The 23,006-nt window shown below is 29.4% G+C and overlaps 1 protein-coding gene across 1 annotated transcript in view; it reads right to left on the minus strand.

Annotated features, from left to right (window-relative positions):
• The window catches only part of LOC113556860, a 503,097-nt gene that overhangs the window by 94,432 nt on the left and 385,659 nt on the right, over positions 1–23,006 (minus strand). The window contains exon 3 of the mRNA XM_026962058.1: positions 7,616–7,824. Within this exon, the coding sequence (XP_026817859.1) occupies positions 7,616–7,824 (209 nt within the window). The remainder of the gene's footprint in view (positions 1–7,615; positions 7,825–23,006) is intronic.

Genomic DNA, 23,006 nt, shown 5'->3' on the forward strand with positions numbered 1-23,006 from the left:
GAGACCGCGGCAAAGTATCATCGGGAAACGAAACGGATTTTTACGATCACCCCGTGTCAGCGTATTAGTTTCCACGCGAAATTATAATTGTGATACGTTATAAACCGACGATTTACTAGTAAACGTAATGCCAAATGTTTATTCAAATAAACGCGATTCTTTCCGTGTCACGGAAAGTTGTAATGCGCAGCAAACAAAAACTAACGATTTTCCTACGACAAATTAAAAATCATACATATTTCTCGAAAAATTAAGACCAAATAAAATAACGAAATAAAATCTAGTTTTTATTAGATCATAATAACTGATTCATCGTAACACAATTATTAGTTATTAACGACTGCTCGGATAGCAAAAAAAAATTTTGAAATACAATAGACTTATATAAAATGTGTTCTCGCAAAAATAATATCTGCTTAACAATTATTGTACGTAGATAAGCAATTCGTTGGCATTAGCTGTGTATTTATGGCCATATTATCTATAAAAATTGAACCGTTTTGAAAAAAATACAGAATTTTCTGTATTCTCTTTTATAAAAAATAAAACATCCCAAACAAACATTTATTCAATACGAAGAAAGTATAAAATATTTATATTTTATGGTGACTTTTCGCTTGAAAAAAACTAAATTAAGATAAATCATTAATGTATAATACTGTATTATCATAATTTTAATGTAAAATGTAAAATTGTTCCTATATTTTTATTCTATAATGATAAGATACAATAGTAAATTATATTTATATTGTAGGATTTGCTTGTCTTAAGTTATTATATTTTTAATTTCTGATATGTTAGTATAAATATGTGATTAAACGATTGAACCAATACCGCTACAAGAGTATGATATATTTATACATACTTAATCATTAAAATACCCTATAGAACAGTAAAATAAATATGTGCAACTAAGTTGAAAATATCCACAGATGTAAAGTTACTAGAAACCTGAAACACAGAAAACTTTATTTTTCTTAAAGTATTATATTGTTTATATAATATGTACCTATTGTACCCACTGTATATCGACAAAGGGTAAAAATGGATTAATTTTGTTTGGTATCCTTTAAAATGAATTTATAATACTATAACTTTTTTTAAATGATTATTGAAAGAAAAAGTTTTAGATACCTCACAACTTTTTCTTATTTATATTATTATCATTCAGAACATAATATTTGTGTTGATATATATTATATTGATAAGCCTTAAAAAATAAAATGTAATTTTATACGATTGAAATTTTTTCGCTCTTTTTATAGTAAGAGAACTTCATTAAACATAAAATATTACACTTAAATTCTAATATAAAATAAATGTTAATTTTCAAACTTTTAATGGTTCATTGTATTTCAGTAATAGATATACGGTAAAAATTATTGGAATCCAAAAAATAACTATTGGATATGAAACAGTTTTCTTGGATCATATATGTTTTAATATATTATCATGGAGTGTTTAGAGTTTGAATATATTGAATTCTATAGAACAAAACCGAATAAGAACTCAATAGTTTGAGATTATTGTAACAGAAAAAATAAAGTTATAAACGGTTGATGTAAAAAGCAACCAGAAAAAAACAAGAGATATTATAATTGGATCTTAAAATTATTCTAATCGATCGACGGTCGGATAAAAACCGCTTGTTTATTTCTGTACATTTGAATTACTCGGTCACCCAAACTTTTTTTTATTATTTTTTCATTACGGTTTTGTTTAATGCTTTATTGGACTTTTTTTTTTTTACCAGTCGTAAAATAAAAAAAATAATAAATATATAAATCGAAAAAGTGGGAAAACCAAATCGCATCGCTTAGTAATTTATTTAGTGTCTTATAAAAGTCTAATTAAACCGATATTTAATGCTCCAAATGAACGCAAACTATTGTATTTGTTTTTATATTTATTTATTTATTATTCTTTTTTCATCGTCATTATTGAAACAGCCGAAGAAGTCAATTTTAATCCTCTTAAGAAACACTGACCCAACATGCGCAACGCGGATGAGCCGTTAAATCATCTCACGTTTTATCGACAAGTATTACGCGTTACGGGTTATAAATCGAACGGTTTACTAAAATACATCGCGTTTACTGGAATATACAGTTATACAATGTGTGTACAGCGTACACTGTACACTTTTTTTTCACTACCTACGTCGAAGTAAGAACGCCACCGTGGTCACTGCACATTACACATCCTATGACATTTTTCGACAAGATGGTCTTCCGTGCGTCGAGTTCATAACCATGCATTTGATTAATTTATTAGAAATCAAATTTTTAAAATTGTACAATATTTTTCTAATTAAACACTCATATGAATCATATTATGTCAAGGCAGAAACTTAATTGATAGAATTGGAACGGTTACAAATACACAGTATTAACTGATAATTACATCGAATCCAAAAAGAAATTCTTGTTAGTTTTTTAAGAACCTAATTATTCACAACAAATATTTGGAAGTTACGTCTTTATCATTTTTATTTTATTTTTATTTCATACCTTGTATATAGTTATTTAAAACAAATATTAATATTATGTTATCTCGAAAGATTCTTGTTATGAAATTAACCATCGGTATGATAAACACGCTTTTCGAGCAATCAGTAAATAGTAATTATTGTTTTTGAGAATTACAATTAAGTTTATTTACATATTATGTCCGTATTATAGTTAAAATATTATAAAATTGAAAATTGAAAAAAAATAAATACCTAACATAAAGTAGATCTGGTATTTACCGGAATCAAATAATTATTGACTGTCATTAATGTATAAGAATAAAGATCCAACAATAATCCAAAAATAGAAAGAACTCTCGCGATATTAGCCAAAGGAGTATGATCGACCAACACCAATCATGGGTTGAGGAGGGAGATCTGCTGACCCGTCAGTTAAGGGCAAAGAGTTGTCACGTACGACAGTGCGTTTCTACGATTACTTATACTTCAATATTTGAACTATATTAATTTAATATATTTAAAAAAATGGTGATATGAAAGTATTGCATTATACATATTGATCACTACACTATTTTGACGTACTAAGAACTATAAAATCATTAAGATTCTTGTGCTAGTGGAGTAATCATTTTTAACTAACAACTGAACGCATTATGCGGTGTAGTGGGTTTGCATAATAATATTTGATCACAATAGCGCATTACATTAAATTAGGTGCATTATGGGATTCTGTTTTCTACGATTAAATGTCATGAACATCGTCTAATTTATGGTAACTTACTGTATAACAAAGTATAGATATTATTTAATATACTACATAATGATTTCATTTAATGATATAAAAAACCATCACTATCACTAGGTTTGTTGGATAGTATCGTATTCCATATTTATTCAATTTTAAAGCTAAACTATATACATCGGAGGATAAATTATTAGTTACTTCCAATAATACTTTTTGGTGATAGAATTTTGCCAAGCATATTTTGTAAGTAATCTTTTTGTTAAATAATAGTATTGTAAATTAAAAATAATTGATATATAATAATATAAAATTATAAATTATAAAATTATTTATTATTAAATTATTATAAATTATAAATCGTTAAAAATTGTAAAATAATTAACAATTTTTTTTTAAAACGTCATACGTATAAGAAACAAGATATCATTATTATTTTTTAATTAAAATTTTTGGTTGACATATTTAAACTTTTTAAAATAATCAATATAAGGCACATTTTATTACATTAAAAATCTTATAATCATATTATTACTTATAACTTTATACTAAAATATAGCCGCGAGTACGAAATGAAAGTTTTTTAATAAAGTTATTCGTGGATAAGATACTTTGTTTATTTGATTGCTTATTTTACAGAAATAAAATCAAAATTTGTATGTAACAAATGAATCTCTATAATACAATATAGCTAGCTATATTCAACTGAGAACAATTATACATTTATATTATATCAATGTTAACTTTATATAAGCATTTGTAATAATATTAGGTTTTCGTTTGAATTTCTGCACAAAATATTATAAAAATACATTTTAATGTACAAGAGTGTAGTATTACGCGATGTTGGGTATTACACGGGCATATTTTACCTACATCATAATATCTTTGTCGCCGGTCTACTTAAAACACATTCATTTAGGTTTGCAAGGATAGGTTGTAATGCATGTGGTTATAAATCATTGTTTATGCGAGATTCATAATCACACACGAGTAGAATACAATTTGATTTCCTGCAGCAGCACGATTCCGTATATTTTGTTTTAGACACATATACGTACATATTATGGTTTTACAGTGACTCTCCTCGCTGAATCACTAGTGTGTTAAAGTCGTTATCAAGAATATTCCTATTTGAGACATTGTTTGGCTGACATCAGTAAGTTTTAACGAGATGTTTGAGAGAGAGAGAGAGAGTTGATTATTTATTTTTAAAATAACGATTTTATATTATATATGCGTCTAATATGTGGGCACCAACACATATAACATTATATAATGACATTTTAAAACGAAATTTAAAGAACGAAAAAATCCAACTAGTGACGTAATTCACCGACACCTGCCAATCAGCCATAGATTAAACCTGTATACAATGACAAGCATTAATATGGTGGCGACATTTCTATCATCTGTTTTTTTTTCGAAATTTTTTAATAAACGTTAATATGAAAAGAAAATAGTAAGTATCGGACTATTTTATATATTATTATTATTAAAGTATTATACTATATTATTTGTGTCTTATTTTTTTATTTTTTTTTTTTTTTTACTCATATGAACATTTAAAATCCTTATTTCACCCTCTAAACCTAATCTAACCTCTAAACATTACAATATTATAATTGAATTATAAAACATAATAATTGTTATACATTTTGAAAAATATTTAACTATATATCAAACAATATAAATCAAATTCAAACTTTTAATGAACACAACTATCGTATATTTTGAGAAGAATTTAGATTTTTATGAAATATTTTCAATTCGTCTTATTTTATTTATCATAAAAATATGGTTAAAAATATAATAATTAATAACAATTATGCGAATTCTACAAATGTTATTATTATATGTTAAAGCGTTATATAGATATAATTTAAAACTAATTAACAAAATACTTAAAAAAAATATTTAAATACATCGATTTATAAATAACTATATTATAATTATTATTAGTAATCAGTGTTTGTAGTCTGAAATATTTAACAAAAACGTGAAACATTGAATATTTTTTCACACAAAAATTGAACATTAATACTTATTAATTAATATTAATAAAATCTGTTTTAGATTTAAACGTTGATATTAATATTTAATGCAAATGAAAGCTATGATCTACAGTCCTCGAAAAATTTCTATATTGGGTCTTGTTTTCATTTATTTATAGCGAAACTTGTTTTTTTCCCTAGAAATGGCTTATTATCGTTGACGATACAATGATACCATGGTGGTAATATCAATGTGACTAAATATAAATTCTAAGTATATACATAATTATCATTTTAAAATTTTACTAAAACACTGAACTATTTCAAAAAACAAAATGTTTTATATCATACAAATTTCAAACAGTATAAGTAAGGTTAGTCAACAATTATTTATGGTTCAGTATTTTGTTTGTGAATTATCACAATAATCAATACAAAATATAAATAACTCAACGTCTATTTATAATATTATTACGAGAAATTAACCAAAGTTAACACACTTTGCAAATATTCTGTTATAAATTACATTTTATAATTATTGTATATTCATTTAACTATAATGTGCCGTTAATATTTAAATTAGTTTTGAGTAAATACCTAATAGTATTCGATAACAAAATTTGGTTTGAATATAAAAAAAATCACACAGCATTTACTTATATAGCATTAATATATTTTAATATTGATTTAGTTAATAGTAGTATTTTCCACGACTTTACCTACTCTATATTAACATTTTCTAATAAATAGTAAGTTACATATTTTTATGTTTTTAAATGTATTTTTCATATATTAAAACCCATAAAAACCATTTATCATTTTAAAGCCCCGTTAATATGTTGATGCTTATCGTTGTAAATGCAATGAAATATCAAATATACGTAAAAATATTAGTCTTAAATCGTATTAATTCAAAAGATAATTTCACGCACATACAGAATCATGGTTAAATAATATGATTTATGTATGCCGGCGTTTTGTATAGGCAAAACAACTACATGCATGATACACTAGTTTTGTAATTATTAAAATATTATTTATTTACACGAATGTATTAAATTTTACGTTATAGCTAATTGGTAGTATTTAAATTAACACATTTTTACCAAGTAAATATATCTTAAGTATTTGTGTAAAGATTTGTGTGAAAGTATAAAAATCTGAATTGTATTGTAAAACCATGAAATAAAATAATAAACGTTTAGTGTTTATATTATAATACTTTATGACATGTGCATATTTTTAAATATTTTGATTTAAAAAAATATATGTATTAAGTACATATACATTATACATGTTTTTTTAAAAACCAATATCTCATATGCGCAAATTGGGTAAATACATTTTTTTAAATCCACATTTTCTTAAAATATAAATAAATACTATACGATTCTGATATTTTAATGATTACAAATCATCGAATTATTTTAAAATTTTATTTTAGCTTTTTTAATGTAATATTGTAGTTAAATATAGTATACATAATAATACAATATATACTATTTGTGTAAAACAAAAATAATTGTTCCTGACTGTTAGCTGGCCATATTTTAACGGAAATGAAGTGAAAATTTATTACCTTTTATTATTTTTTTTTCTTTAAACTATGGTTAAAATAAACATTTTTATGCCTAAAGTGCACGTAAAAGACATTTTTTTCAAATAAATTATAAATTATAATCGAGTGTGTTAAGTATTGTATGTTTCAGCAGACCTAATACAAATGATTCCATTGGTGTGTAGAGTGAGCGAAATCGTAAACGTGTTAATTTATATTATTAGCGTTTTTGTTTAGTAATTGTTTGTTATTCAATTTTAATTTATTTTATTTACTTAAAGACATGTAATTGTATACATTTTAAATACCACAATAAAAAAAAACGCAATTGTATGTGATAAAAATGTTGACTTTTATTTTTTCCCACAAAACTGGTTAAAAAATAATCACGAAATGACAAACACCGAAATGAAAACTGAGATCGTGTGACAGTAGACAGATATATCTTTTCTTCTCAAGTGAACCACGTTGGGCATAAAATTCTCTACGGTCTTTGGTGTGCGCGCGTGTGTGTGTGTATACAAGAAAAAATAATTTGATCACGTTTCTTAGGTTACACGTATGGTCACAAAACGTAATAAGAAGTCCTGTGCTGAAAAATTCATAAAAATGAAATTACATTGCGTTCATTTCGATGTGTTTTATGTGATATGTTTTCTACGAATTAAATTTTATTCAGAATACTTGATCACAAATTATCGATAAGAATATCTAATGTATTATATATGCGACAGCATGGATCGTTTACAATATATAAGTCCTTTCCTTCCAATGTTGATCCAGTGTCTTCGAAATTTGAGATTTGACAACCGCGCTTGAAAAAATACCACGAAAATATAACTGGTACTTACCAATAACTGTTAGGTTCAGCCGAGAATTTCTGGTCGGTGATTTCCGAAAGTCTACTCGACATCTGTAAATGCCAGCGTCCATTTCCGATACGTTATCGATGGTTAACATGGCTGGTTCGGATAGCATACGGAAGTGTGATCTGCCCTCCAAGGACTCATCCTTCCAATGTGACTTGTTTGGATCAGTATACTTGTCTCGGATATCCACGCTATAGAATTAATAAACAAAATCAATTAGTCAAGTCATACATAAATGTATCATCATATTAAAATGGCATAATGCTATGTTAATTAAATGTATAAATAGTTAAAATGTAATCTATAGTAATATACAAATACGTTATAATATTCAATGGTTAACCTATACCGATAGAAATAATATATTTTTAACAAAAATATATTTGAGGAATATCGATAACATTGTTGAATTTTGTTCAGAAATTTTTTACGCTGTGAAAAAAATTAAATAAGAAATTTATTTGTTGGTTAGATTAGTACAATAATATAATTAATATGATGGATATATTCAAAAACCAATACCTATAAATATAAAATCCATAAAAAAAATAATAATATCAGCAAGTTCTAAGAAAAATGCATACACATTTTAATAACTTAAAATATTAATAATTTAAATCACTATTGTTGACTATCAAAACATTAATATACTTTTGCAATGTATAATTTGAGTGTTGTTTAATATTAAAAGTGGATAAGTTTAATGTACATAATGTATATACATATTTATAATAACCTTGATGAAAAGTATTTGATAATACATTTTTTATACGCTTTTCCAAAAAAAAATTAATCCATATCATATCATATAATGTGTATAACCGTTTTAATTAAATCGCCATGCAACATTTTGATCGGTTGGGTTATGAGATTCTATTTTCTCTATATATAATTAAATAATTTATTTGGTACAAATAATAAAAATAATTAAAAACACAGTCATACACAGTTTATTTGCTGGATAGGAAATGCTGTATTGAAACTGAACTCCATTAATTCACACTAATTAAGACATGAAAGAGAAAAAATATTTTTTTTTAATAATTAAAAAATATAATATAATATAGTGTTGGTTAGTACAATATTATATTTATATAAATTATGATATAATATACTATAATAAATAATTAATGTTTGAGGTCGATTTCAACAATTTTACCATATTTTAAACTTTATAATAATTATTTCTATGATTAGATATTGTTCTAAATAAAACTTTCGTATTTATAGATTTTTAAATGTTTTTTTTAAACTTTAAACTAATTAGGATGTTTTTATATTTAACTAGACAGTATGTATTTAATCATGGTTTAATATTATTTGATTTTCGTGGTTAAAATAGTTTTTTTTTGTAACATTTTGTAACATTTTGTACGAGCACTTGATCAGGCATTGCAGAATAACAGTGATTATTTTTACAACTCGTTTTCGCATAGTCTATTTTTAATATATAAATAGACACATCACACATATTTTTATTATTAATTAATTGCCTTTGGATAATTATAACTCTGTTTGTTGTTCTTGGTTGTTCGTAATTTAGTATTCATACTCACAGAAATTGATTGAAGTTTGAATTAAGTAAAATATATTATGTAAAAATAAAACCAAATAAGTACAATCCATTGGGAACAATAGGTTTTTAATTTGTATATACAAACTTGATTTCTTCCAGTTGAAAAAAAGAAAAAATGTTTTAGATACCATAAATAGTACCTCGCATTATTGTTATTCTAATACTACTGTTAGAACGAATCAATAGTGTTCATATTCGATGAAACCGAGATTGGTCAAAATTTAACGCACAACATATAATAATTTTGTGTTAAAAAAAAATATTTTAAATTGAGTTATGAGTACCTATGGTTTTTAAAAGTTGACATGAAATTATTTAATAATAAGTTGCCTGGAGTGTTTCCTGTATACATCACGAAATATAATACATATTTTCTTAAAATAAAATACAAATACCATTTAAATATGATTTTTATAAACACAAATTGTAGGTACCTATTATACAGCTGTAAAATAAATTTTTTCAATACAAAAATAATATTTACATTTATACCCGTGATTTCATAGTACATGTTATATAAATTATTCCGTAAATGAGTGGTTAATTCTATAATACTTTAGTGCCAAAATTTATTTTTTGTCTGGGATTTGGGCCATGTAATTTTACTCTAGCGTGCAAACACTAATCCACTGACGTCTTATCAATTTATATTTAACCTATGTGTATCTTGTTTGGGTCGGTTTGGACGGTGTATGGCTGATGAGAAAATACTACCGTGTCAAACTATGAGGAAAATATGACAAAATATCCACGTTAGTTTTAATTAAATTTATTATTGTTGGACTAAGTAGTTTTAAACATAATATTTTCTACTTAATACCTTTTTGGAGTATAAAAATAATTAAAAAATAATGAACCCAACAAATTGGAAAGCAGTTTTGAAATTCCCGAGGCGCGGTAAATTTATTACATAATATGAAAATATGTAGGTACTTTAAAAATGTTAAATTTAATTTAACGCAATTTTGTAACAAAAAACTTTCAGGCAAGTCGTTATTGTTCAGAATTACATAAGTGTAAGTAAATTTACATTCACTTTATGATAAAGGTGATTCGGAAAAGTGCGCATTTTTACAAAATTGTTTATGCATTTTTTACAGAAAAATAGAAGTGTTTTAAAACAAGAAATATTACACAATCCAATGCTTAAACATAATAAGAGAAGTAAATTCAAACAAAATTAGTGATGTAAAGTACCACAAGAATGTAAAACAATTATCAGGTAAACTTTAAGATTATTGAACATGAATTTAACAAGTATATTTTCAAATAAATTAAATATGTTCTTTATGTTATTTAACAATAATTAACTAGTGAAGTTTTGTCAAATAATATTAGCTCTAAGTACCTTTAAAATTCCAACCTAGACGATATAAAGGCCAAACTACGTACTTAACTATGTATAAGTGTATATAATTGATATAGCAGCTAAAAATAAACGAATCAAATTATAAACTGAATAACAAATATTTGAAAAAAATGCTTAATAAATACCAAGCTAATTGTAAATGTCACTTTGCGTATGATGAACTATTTTAATGAAATCGATACTTTAAATAATTTGGCAATCGTTAGACATCTTATATTTATATTTTAATTTCATAAAAAGTTTTATGTTTTAAATAATTTATTTATGCCGGTTACAAATACATCATGTTCATTATTGAAGGGCTTGAACTTAAATTGTACGATTTTAAAACAAACATCAATTTTTGAATTATAATTTATTTTTTTACGAAAAGTCTAAGCAACATGTTCTTCTCAAAATGTATTAAAAAAATTACCACTTACTGGTTAGTAAATTTCTAGCAAGACGAAGTACTATACGTCTGACCTGCGCTTTAGTTCTCAGAACATAGTTTTAGTTTCTACGGCAATCGCCTCGTGTCACAGGCGTTCTTCGGGACACGTATATTATAGCGTCTGTTTTAATGACTTTTAGTCGTTTAAAGCTGCGCTAGTCCAAAAGTGTGCACCTCCCCTATCTGCACCGGCGTGTGTTGCAATGGTATTGTAATTACGCCGGGCGACCCGATACACTTTATCCGTAATGTAGTATATTACATAATATATATATACGTATGTACTAGTACCGTTGCCACGCATTCGCGGAGTAATATATACGCGAGCGGTTCGATAACGAATTCGTGTACGCGTAATAATACAATAACGACGATGATCATTCGTCTCGAGTGCCAAATATTGTCGCGTTACCGGTTCGGAACGAATCAAATTATAAGACCCACCCCCCCCGCGCGGGTGTGTGGATGGTGTACGGGTTGAAGACACGCTTCCGCCCGCAATAAATCTTTGCGAAACGATCGGCTCGAATCGGCTGCCGGAAAAACACCGCGGTCGTGTTCGGGCGGCTCGCGAAATATGCGCCGGCATAACGTATACACATACTCGTGCTCGGTTGTGTGTGTGTGTAAACGTCGGCTTGTGCGCGTGCATATCATTATCGTTATTGTTGCGTTTAATTTGAATTGCCGGCGCCGCGGGACGGTTGCCAATGAGCGAAACCAATAATACAACAAGTGTTGGGCGTTATTGCCACTCGATGCTCTCGCGTCGCCCGCCGTCACTGGCCCGTGATACGAATATATATATATATATATATATATATCATTATAATATATACGTTTATATATATATGATGTAAAGTCATTTGCCGCACGTTTACTTGCCAAGAATCTCCTCCGCACTAGTCGCTCGCCTGCCCGCCGAGGTCCGCTAGACCGTGTACACGCGTATATTATACCGCAGTGTAGTTGTGTATCGCGCGCGCACATAATACGTACCATAAAATCGCAAACGTTATCGAATACGACGCGTCGCAGTACGTCGGATTACTATAATACTATAAACGTATTCGGATCGATGAGGAGGAGAAAAAGAAGAAGAAGAACGTAATACACACAATAAGCGCGTATAACACGATTATGGTCGTCGTGTGAAGAGAATGACGGTCGACGGACAAAAAAAAAAAAAAAAAAAATAAAGAAACGAAATACTGCCCCGCGTAAGATGGAAAAGTTACCGAGATTCGCTCTTTCGACGGTTTACCGACAGACGACACGTCATCACGTCCCCGTCCCCGTATGGGCTCGGGTGCGGGCGAGCTTACACGCGCAGTTCCACGCCATTCGTCACGGGTGTTTTGTGGCTCTAATATAACGAACACAGTATTGTGTCCCGACGGATTAGCACGCCGCGCAAATTAAAACGTTGTCGTTATAATATTATTTTGTTCTAAAGACGACTGTACGCGACGCGACTCGCGAACGAATGTTACATGTGACGATATTGTTTTGCAGTCTCATTTTGTCTACACACATGTTTGGCGAGGATTTGTGTTTATTGCTATTGATCGCGGGAACGGTGTTTTCGTGTGAAAAATTAAAATTAAAATTAAAACAAAACACGACTCAACGCGTGAACGACATTTCTGTGAAAAATGCAAAAAAAAATTTGCGTTTTATTTAACGTTATTATTTACACGGTCGGATGAAAAGAACAGTGGTATTGCTGCTATGCGTTTGAATCAACGGAGTATTCGCCAAATAGATACTCCATGACGAATTGAAATTTTTAAGTAGTCGATCTGTCAGAATCGTTACGAGTGTGAATAAATTTCCATTATTAGTGTCAATGCGCGCTAGAAATACTCTAATACTTTTGATTTATGAAATAATAGGTATCCTTACAATGTCATTAATTTTGTTGAACATCATTGATTAGCCCAATTTGGTGTTTAAGACTTCAACTCTCGACTAAGTAAAAACAGTAAATTAAAATTAGTACTAATTAGAGCTAGATTTAATTAAATAAAAGTCAGATATGACTAGTAGTGAAACTGCAAGAAAAAATTAATTTTTTTAATATTATATCTCCGTGGAACAATTTAATTTATAACAATAAATTAATGATAATAATTTTTCATTTTCTTAATGAAACTATTAAAGTTTTTAATGGTAGGTACCTACCAACTATAATGCTTATAGAAATAGCTAATACACGGTCATGTTGTATTGATAAACAGAAACTTTAAGTATTTTTTTTTTTTGTTTTAAACGGAATAAAAGCAAAAGACGTGTTATTGTGTTAACAACTGTTTTATACGACGTAACGAATAATATTTGTACAAAATCACACTTATAGTTTGTAATTATATAGAATGGGAATAACATTGTGTCTTATAATTTTTAATCATTATACTAAATTTTCAATACATGGTATTAAATCTATATATATATATATATTCGATTAAATTGTTAGTTGTTTAACATGTCCCATTGGCTGTAAACCAATAAATCATTTGTAGAATCGCGTGGTCGACATGATATTACGTATGACTGCATGCGGAAAAATCAAATTTGTTTACTTCTGTACAGTCAAACACGGTTTCGAGCTAATATAATTATAAAAGTAATAAATTACAATATTATAACGAACTTGGGTGATGCCACCGTATACCAATCGGCGGGCTTACTACATGGATGGCAATGGAAGGTGGCATAATAATAGCATATAAATTATAATACTACTTTGTACGCTTAAAATATATCGAGTTATATTATTACATTTATACGAGTATATCTTCTAATAGTCTATTATTTTTATAATTTTCGCATCACCTATGTTTTAGCTGATAAAACCATTCACATTAGGTCAAAGGAGAAAAAAAATAAAACAACTCTATACTCAAACTTTAAACTACATAATACTCTATATATATATATATATATATCCGTATAATACTTATTTAAATAGCATAATTTCGTTTATACAGACAGACAGTTTTGCTCTGAGATAATTTCTAAATCAAGTTCAACTAAGGAGCTTTAGACACTATATAGCGTTAATTTTTCCTCCGAGTAATACTCGACCTCCGCAATTTATAATATTCATCAACATGTCTAGACCTATCTATGTGGTCGATGAATAAAATTATGTTTATTCTAACCAGAAATTTGGCATCACACTGAATTAATTAAAAGGTACATTGTGTATAATTATTGCATAAAATATATTATGATTACATTTTAGTTATTACTAGAAGAACTAGAGTTTTTTGAACGTTGGCTGGCTCGGGATAAATCCAAATATACCTAACCATACCAATACGGTATAGTTAGTTTACATATTCACCGTTTATATTATATGTCACAAAAATACGCAGGCACGAAAAAAATATAGAATATGAAATATTATTTTATCTATAGATTTGTTATTGACTGAAAAATTCAACCTTTTAATAAATATTATATTATATCGATGTAATTTAATTTTAAAACCAAGGCTTTCTCAAACTGCTTTCGTAAACAAACAGAAAAAAAAACCGTATCACGTTTGAATCTCTCCTATACAATATGCATGCGATAGAGCAGTTTTTAAATGGACGAGGACTAAGCACTCTTCAGCAATCCATTCATTGTATTGTTGTGCCATATTGGACCACTTACGTTTTTCCTCGTTTTGGCCGATCTTGTAATCAAAATCGAGTAATAACCGCAACTTACCGAGGGAGTTGTGAGATGTAAGTGTCTCGGATGGTAGCACGTGACGTCTAGTATTTGACGACATATCAAGAAATTCACAATCTTTCGATCGCGGTCGTATGTGTGTACACGATTCGAAAAAAAGTTTTGTCCGTTTTTCACCCCTTCCTTCTTATTGTGCACACTCACCGACACCGCCCCACCACAGTTCGTTAACGTGTTTTCTTTCTTGTTTCGCCCGGACACACGCGCGTAAGTTATTACAATTTGTTTGGGATGAAACCGCACGTAATGACAACTACTATAAGTGTGGTTTTTTTCTCTACTTTCGTTTTTGATTCACGTCGTTTTCTTCGTGACCGTATACTTTTGCTCTATTTGACTCGACACCTATAATATATATATATTCGTATTACCTATCTATAAATGTAGGTTTCCTCCGACCTGTCGCCAGCGCGTAAGCATACACACACACACACAGACGCACGTGCATGTAATGACTAGTATTGAAGAACAAATGTCCGAAATGATCGGATGCTACTGACGACTATGTGGTAAGCAAAACTTTTGTCCACCCCGTTAGTCTTCTGGGCGGTGGAAAACGATTCCCGCGGGCTACGCGCCTTTGTGCCGTCGGAGAAAATAAATTCGTATATCTATATAATCTATATACCTTATAGAAGGAAAAAAGTTGATTAATCTAGCCGTGGTAGGTGAGCGCGGCATGGCCTCGCCCATCGCCTTTGTAATAATAATACAATAATATATATATAATAGAATAAAAGCCCAGTCCACGTACAATATTTTACGTGCCTCTCGCCACTGCCACCGTCACCACTATATATAATAATAATGGTAAATACATATATATATATATATATATATATATATATATATACACTCCTCATTTCTTCACGCACATCCACTCCCTCACTCAGCTTTTCTTCACCCCCGAAGCGAATCGTCCCCGGAGTCCCTTTTACCCAGAGCACGGATAATCTTCTTATTTGCGCTGGTTTATTATTATTGCCGTTTCTCGCAGGGTTAGTCTCTCACTCACCTCACCTCTCGCACTCGTCGTAGCAGTGTCGGTGGCGGGCTAACCAAGATAATATTCCGGACGTGTCATCTTTTACTCTTACTCCACCGCCTGGCGGCGCGTGAGTATAATAAAAGACAAATTTTATTTACTTTTTTTCCTCATGAAATCCATTTTATTCATCCTTCCCAACATCGTCGTCACTGTCTGCAGCCGACAATCACCGATTCCATGCGTAAACCTACGCAGGAAGGATGTCAGAACTGATAAAAACACAAATCCCTCTATATTAAATAACGAAATCACGTTAATTTGGTTTGCTACACTCGCACATATTTGATTTTTGTTGTATTTCTTTTTTCACGAAATTATTGTTTAAAATTACTATTGTTTTGGTCGATTGTATTACTGTACCCACTGCGTGTGGCTCAACATCGACGATAATAAGTGAAAAATGATCGACAAAACTCAAAATGTCAGTTCTTAATGTAACTAAGCAAAATACAATTGTTGCTCATTCAGTTTATTCAATAATTCAGATCCGTGACTCTATTATGAGTGAAAAAAAAATACAAAAATGGCGTTTTTTTTTTTGTAAAATAACCGTTTAGGTTTTATACTAATATAATAAATTACGAAAGTAATATACAATGCTAGAGAATTATATATCTGAAATCTGAATCCAATAGTAACAACCGCATCATATTACAGACAACACATCATGTAAATATAACGATTTAACGGTTGAATAATAAACATAACGTTAGCATACAAGTTTTAAACAACTAATAGTTTAGCATTAGTATGGAACGGAAAGAGAGCGAATGAAATATATGAATTAAAATATTTTAATTATTATTATTAAAACTTTGGGAAATATGGTTGCCATAGCGTCTAGGTCCGTCGACACCTCCCGTGGATAGCCTCTAGAGGAAGGGAACATAGTGTAATCGTTTACGATAACGAACAAAAGTCAGGAGATGACGGTGCACGGGGTGCATGCGGGGTTGGGTCGTGGGGCTAAAAACACGTGGTAGTAAAAACGAAACGTTAAACGTTCTTTTGGGCAGTCGTAATACGTTTCGCACCGTCGAAAACGTATTCACGGGCCCCACTACGCACCGATCACCACACTACCGCCACACCGGTATATGCAAATATTTGAGCGCTTATCTCCACTCTTTCACCTCTCTCTCACACACTACTTCCTATTTCACAACAACGCCGCCACCACCGGTCTTTCGCTCACAGAGCGGGTCGTAATAATTCACAAACAGCCGACGACGCTATTTCATCGGCAGCACTATATATAGGTACCCGTGATATAATATATATATATACAAAATACATATACATAGTCACAGCATTACCGGCACGAACAGAGTTTGATATCACGAACACACCGACGTACACTTACATTTATATATACTATTTATATTGTATATGCAATATGTATATACAATATATATATAATATATTGTGACCGATGTTCATATTATATAAATATATATGTAGTACATAAACACAACAGTCGGTGGAGGTTCGCAAAGGACTCGTGCGCAGATTTCGACGATTTCTCTCTCTCTCTCTCTCTCTCTCTCTCTCCCATCATAATACCTTCTTCACCCAAACCACGATGCATATTTGACGCTAACGTTCGTTGAGTGTGAGTTTTTGCAGTGTAAGGCGCGAGGCCTTGTCGAGTTACGTTATACGACGGTGGTAATTATTTTTTACTCGCGTGCCTCGACTTGTCACGCCACTTCCACCAACATCATCAACCACGTATTGTTATTTACGACTGTCCCTCTACCACACTACCATTACTGAAAACTATCCTCCTTATAAATACCTTCACAGTCTAATCATCTCATCGTTGAGGTTGATAGGGACGAGAATAGAAGAAGAGTGGTGCGCTGAAAGTTTCTCGTGTAACATGCATGAGCGCGTCTCGGGACGGACAGAGAATAATTGCTCGGCAAAGTGATAAAACGTAATTTTATACATCCAAGAATATCTACTTCGTATTATTGTCAACGTTCAACTATATTAACAATAGCACAACATCAGCCATTAGACAGACTTATTGTTATAAGCGATTATGATATATGATATATTATCATAACGATAAGGTCGGCTCTTGTTATATATTCGTAAATCCGATAAAATAATCTGGTATATAATAAAATAACAATTTTTATATCTAATAATAAACCGAAAAACCATCATAAAATATCTATTTGTCTCGTCGGCAAAGTTTCGCATAACTGGTACATAAATATCGAAATAAAGTGCATCGGGATTTACGGACACGTGTGTGAAGAATATTATACCTTAAGCGTGATTGATCATTCCCAAAGAGAAACCCAACTGAACGAAATATTTTAGGCATTATTGTAAACAGCGAAACTATAATAATATATAGTATTTTCCACAATGCTTGACCGAAAAAATTAATTTTTTTCACGCTATATTTGTATTGCGTACAATAACAGAAATAACGAAACCTTTCTACTTCGTGAAAAGTAAAACTATACTTTGAATGTTTTAATAATTGAAAGAAAATTGAAAATTTCTTAAGGTATATTTTTTTTTGACGCACAATACAATCATTGACAATTTATGACGCACAAGAATATATAATTAATATAATATTAAACTATATTTAAAGGGAAAAAGAAAAACTAGAATTAAAAAAAAAAATACCTTTTACAAATTTAGTGTAAAATTCGAATTATTTCAATTGAGCTAAAAATGAACACATTAATAAAAGACAAAATAAGGGGAAACAGTTTTTGTAAATAAAATATCGTATCTTCTGTAATATAAACTCGCATTTTATGTACCATTGACACATTATTACATTAAGCAATAAATCAATAAACAATTTGTACATGTGTACATTTATCAATGGTCATTAGTTAGAGAGCTTAAAGGAATTTTATCAATAGGCTTCGAGCGTCCTCGCATCCCACTGGATAAGAATTTGTGAACGCATTCAGCATTGGTGGTTAGTATTATAGACCCGACAGACTTCGCAGTACTATAACAATATTCGTCGTCCCCAGTATATAGTCGCAATAGGTATTGCATTTGGAAAATCTAAAATGTATTTTTTATCATTTCGTTACTTCATTTTGTGCGTGCGTCTTTGTCTTTATTTTCGTATGTTGTTTTATGTTTTCCACGTAACACTCATACACGCGCGCGTGCGCGTGCGCACAATAAAAAACAATAAAAATGGCTTTTCCACGGTCGCATTCCATTTTGAGCATTCGATTGCGTAAGAGAAAAAGAATTGTGTATTAAACAAATAATTGGAATACCTCCGAGGGATATATAGTTTTTTTACAAACTTTTCACGTCAATTTCTACAAACCCTTCACTCCGGGCTGGCAAAAGAAAATCGACGCACTAATATTATTGTATCTGCGTATCGGGTTACCAGAAAGAAAGCGATTATTGTTTCACTTCAACCGTAACTGTGGGTGAAAACAATATACTGTACCTACACATAAGGTATATGCATCTTTAAACCGCACATATCGTCAGTCGTCACTATTGGTATTGGGTTTTACAAAAAACAAATACTATTTATTATATTTTTTATACTCGACTACATAGTGCCTTTACACGGTATCGCAGAACGCTTGTCGGCAATTGATTTAATAGCGCACTACGATATTTTTGCAAGACATTTTAATTCATTTTATTCCATTAAATTACAGCCCGCAGACACTCGAGGACATTGTTCGTAGATTTTTCATGTCTGACGTGGACTTTTAAATCGGCGTCTTATACTTCGGAACAAAAAAAAAAAAAAAATCGTAATACTATTTTATTTGTATATCACAATGAAACCGCTGACGTACTAAATGAAACAAAAGCGTTTCCCTAAAAGTGAAATAAAAGAGCTGCCACCAAAACGCGTTACATTTCAAAAACGATTTGTTCTGACATGATTAAAGTGGGGATATGGTAACCAAAAACAAAGTCTTTGAAGCACCGTGGTAGATCGATTTAGAAGCCACACTATCGCTTATGATATCCGTTCATTTCCAGTGTTCTTCACTCGTTCCCGAGACAATCGTCGTTAATTTGCTCACATATTCCGCATTGAAACAAATAGTTTGTGAAATTAAGCCATTTTTGTAACGACTTTCGAGGTAAAATACGTATCATATCGTCATTAATAACAGAATTTTGAATATTCGTCATTACTTAATACCTAAGTTATTCTATTTGTCGGAAAGTAGGACGATTTTGAATCATGAATACGTTGTAATACAAAAGTGTGCGTTTGATTGTCACATACTCTTGTGTATGTGTTTGATTTATACAAAATATGTTCGGCATATACAGTTAGACTCTTATTTTGGGGATTTATACTGAGAAACTGTACATATTATTATATTTATGTTAAAATCATCGTCCCTGTCTAAGAAATCTTCAACGTTAATACTATGAGGGATTATTCATAATATTACAAAAGTGGTTTGTTTCTTCTAAGTATAGTTATGAAATCGTAATTTATTACAAGTTGCGCAGTAATAGTTGTATAGAAACTTGAGTTGTGGAACGTCAAAATATACTTATATCTTATTTAGTTATTATTAAGAATTACGATACTTTTGGAAAATTTGTATTTTAATATACATAACCAATTCAAAATCAGTTATAACTGTCAGTAATCTAACAACAGGTGGAAAGATGACAACTACGCTATTCTATAAAAATCGAAATTCTCAAAATGAGTAAAATTCTATTCATGGGAACCTCAGTAATATATTTTAAAATATTATCATAGAAAAAACATATTAATTATAATAATATGCAAGAAATAAAAATGAATATTTTGTACTATTTTATAACAAGATTTTTAAATTTATTTACAGCAACATTTTTCCAGAGTTGATTGTAACTTTTGAGCTTTTACTCAAAAGTAGAAAATTAAGGAGTAAATGCTCATTATTTAAATACTAATGATTGGATAATTATGACTTGTCTACAATATGGAAAGGTAAGAAGATGGAAGGTGCTTTGACAACAATAAATAATATATATTTAGAATATAAATATACAATTAATAAATAATTTACATGATCATATATTTAATAACTGTTTTATTTTTAATTTTCTCGAATAATTGCAAAATTATACTCTAATCTGGTTTGTAATAATTTAAACATAAAACTAAAATTTCAGCTTTTGAAATTTAGTGGTATTTGAGATAGTCTATTGACTCTAAAATATATTTTTTTGATTTTAATTTACATATTATTTAATAATTTTCTGTTGTCAATTTTACTATCTTTATAATTCATACTTAAAAGTGTTAATAACTACAGAGTCTATGAAATTATATTTTTTATATGATTTACCACTTCACCATTTAAGAAGCCACGTTATTTTTAAATTTTAGAGAATCAAATACGTAATTAATTTTAATTTAAGTAACAGCTATTGTAAATAAAATAAATTGATCATACATGAATGGTATTACTTATTGCAGCGAGATTTGGTAACATATATATTATATTATGTATCTATATATTTGATGTATTCTACAATATCAAAGAGAACTTACAATATTATAAATAACTAAACAATTAGCTGGGCGTCAACACAATACGCACGTCAAATTTAATATAATATAATATTATAACAATATAGTTGGTATACGTATAAAAACACGAGAGCGGTAAAAAGATAAAAAATACTTGCAGGGAAACTGAATATATTATTTTGGAAAGTTAGGCGTATACGGTTAACACACGAACATTTTGAATTATAAGTGTCGACTTAAGCACAACAATGTTTTCCATGAACCGTAAATAGTTTAGTTACTTACACATACTAATTACTAACTCCTCCGCAGTTCACTGAGCTAAATGTACGTAAAAGTCAACCAATAACGGTCGGATGCATATTGTTTACCGTAAACGTCGACTTACACGGGTCAACGAAAATAAGTCGCATGCGATGCCACTCAGTAGTCGGTAACGTTTCGTAGGGAACATCAAAACACTTGGAAATGTTTCAATTGTTTTCTTCTTTGAAATTCAATAAACATAATTTGTCGACAGTGTACTAACAAAAATTTACTAAAAAGTATTCTCCCCTATACTTATGTTCTTTTTATTTTTGTTATTCAATTCAAAATACTGAATGGTAATGGATGGTTATCAGCATGTAACGTATGTATAATATTTTTTTCCGTTCTGCTAATGCATAAAATGGAAAATTTAACGTTCGAAAGAATCCATTTTACACTGTTATTTTTAGAAATAAAGCGATTAGACTTGTTTTTAAAATTAAATAAGTTTAGAATATTGTTTACTTTTTATTAGGTTTTATTTGATATTTACATTTTTGCATATGTTATGAACATTTTGAAATTTACTATAAATTCAAATATAATTATTTAAATACATAATTATATTTTACGTTAAATTGTCATGTTGGGCGTTAGAAAAAACAAAGTATGACAAAATATGTTGCTATAAGGACATTCCATAAGCTATGACTAAGCACCCTTATCGGTAATTTTTCTTAGCGGGTATGAATCTCGACAATATAGTTATACCCGTAGACGCTAATATATTTATAAAACAATTAAACGAATGTAACATGAAGTTTAGGCCGAATTTAACAAAGCGCACAGAATAATAGAATTCGAAAATTACACACAAATCACAATTTCTTAAAAGTGTTGTCTATGGTTATTAGTTGCTTTTACGTACGTCTATCGTTTGAAAAAAACAACTACTATTAGATTTTCATTATAATTCATAATGTAAAAAATGCATTATTTTATTATCATTCTTAGTATCTGGCCGCTTTTATAAAATAAAAACTAACGATTATTAAAAGGTTGTGATTTAAAAAGTTTTCTTCTAACACGTGTTACTGCTGTGCCGGTAGTATTTTACAATTTACTGAACAACTACTAACAAATTTCAAAAATAACATTTCTGCATATAACACATACTACTAAGGTAAAAGCTTTCTACACATTTGAAACACCCATTTTATTAAAAACTATGTAATAAAAATAAACTCCATACACCTACATAATAATAATTATTATGTAATATATTGTTAGATTATACGCCAACAGTCAGTTCATAATATTAAAAATATAAATACTTATGTACGTATTTAAGTCATGTTTTATAAATTTGCCGCAACTTTATCGTGATAATTCGTTCCAGTTGTAGAGGTATGCCATAATAAACGTTATGAGCAAAAACTCAA

Source organism: Rhopalosiphum maidis, chromosome 3 (assembly GCF_003676215.2).
Source record: "Rhopalosiphum maidis isolate BTI-1 chromosome 3, ASM367621v3, whole genome shotgun sequence".
Classification (NCBI taxonomy): Eukaryota; Metazoa; Arthropoda; class Insecta; order Hemiptera; family Aphididae; genus Rhopalosiphum; species Rhopalosiphum maidis.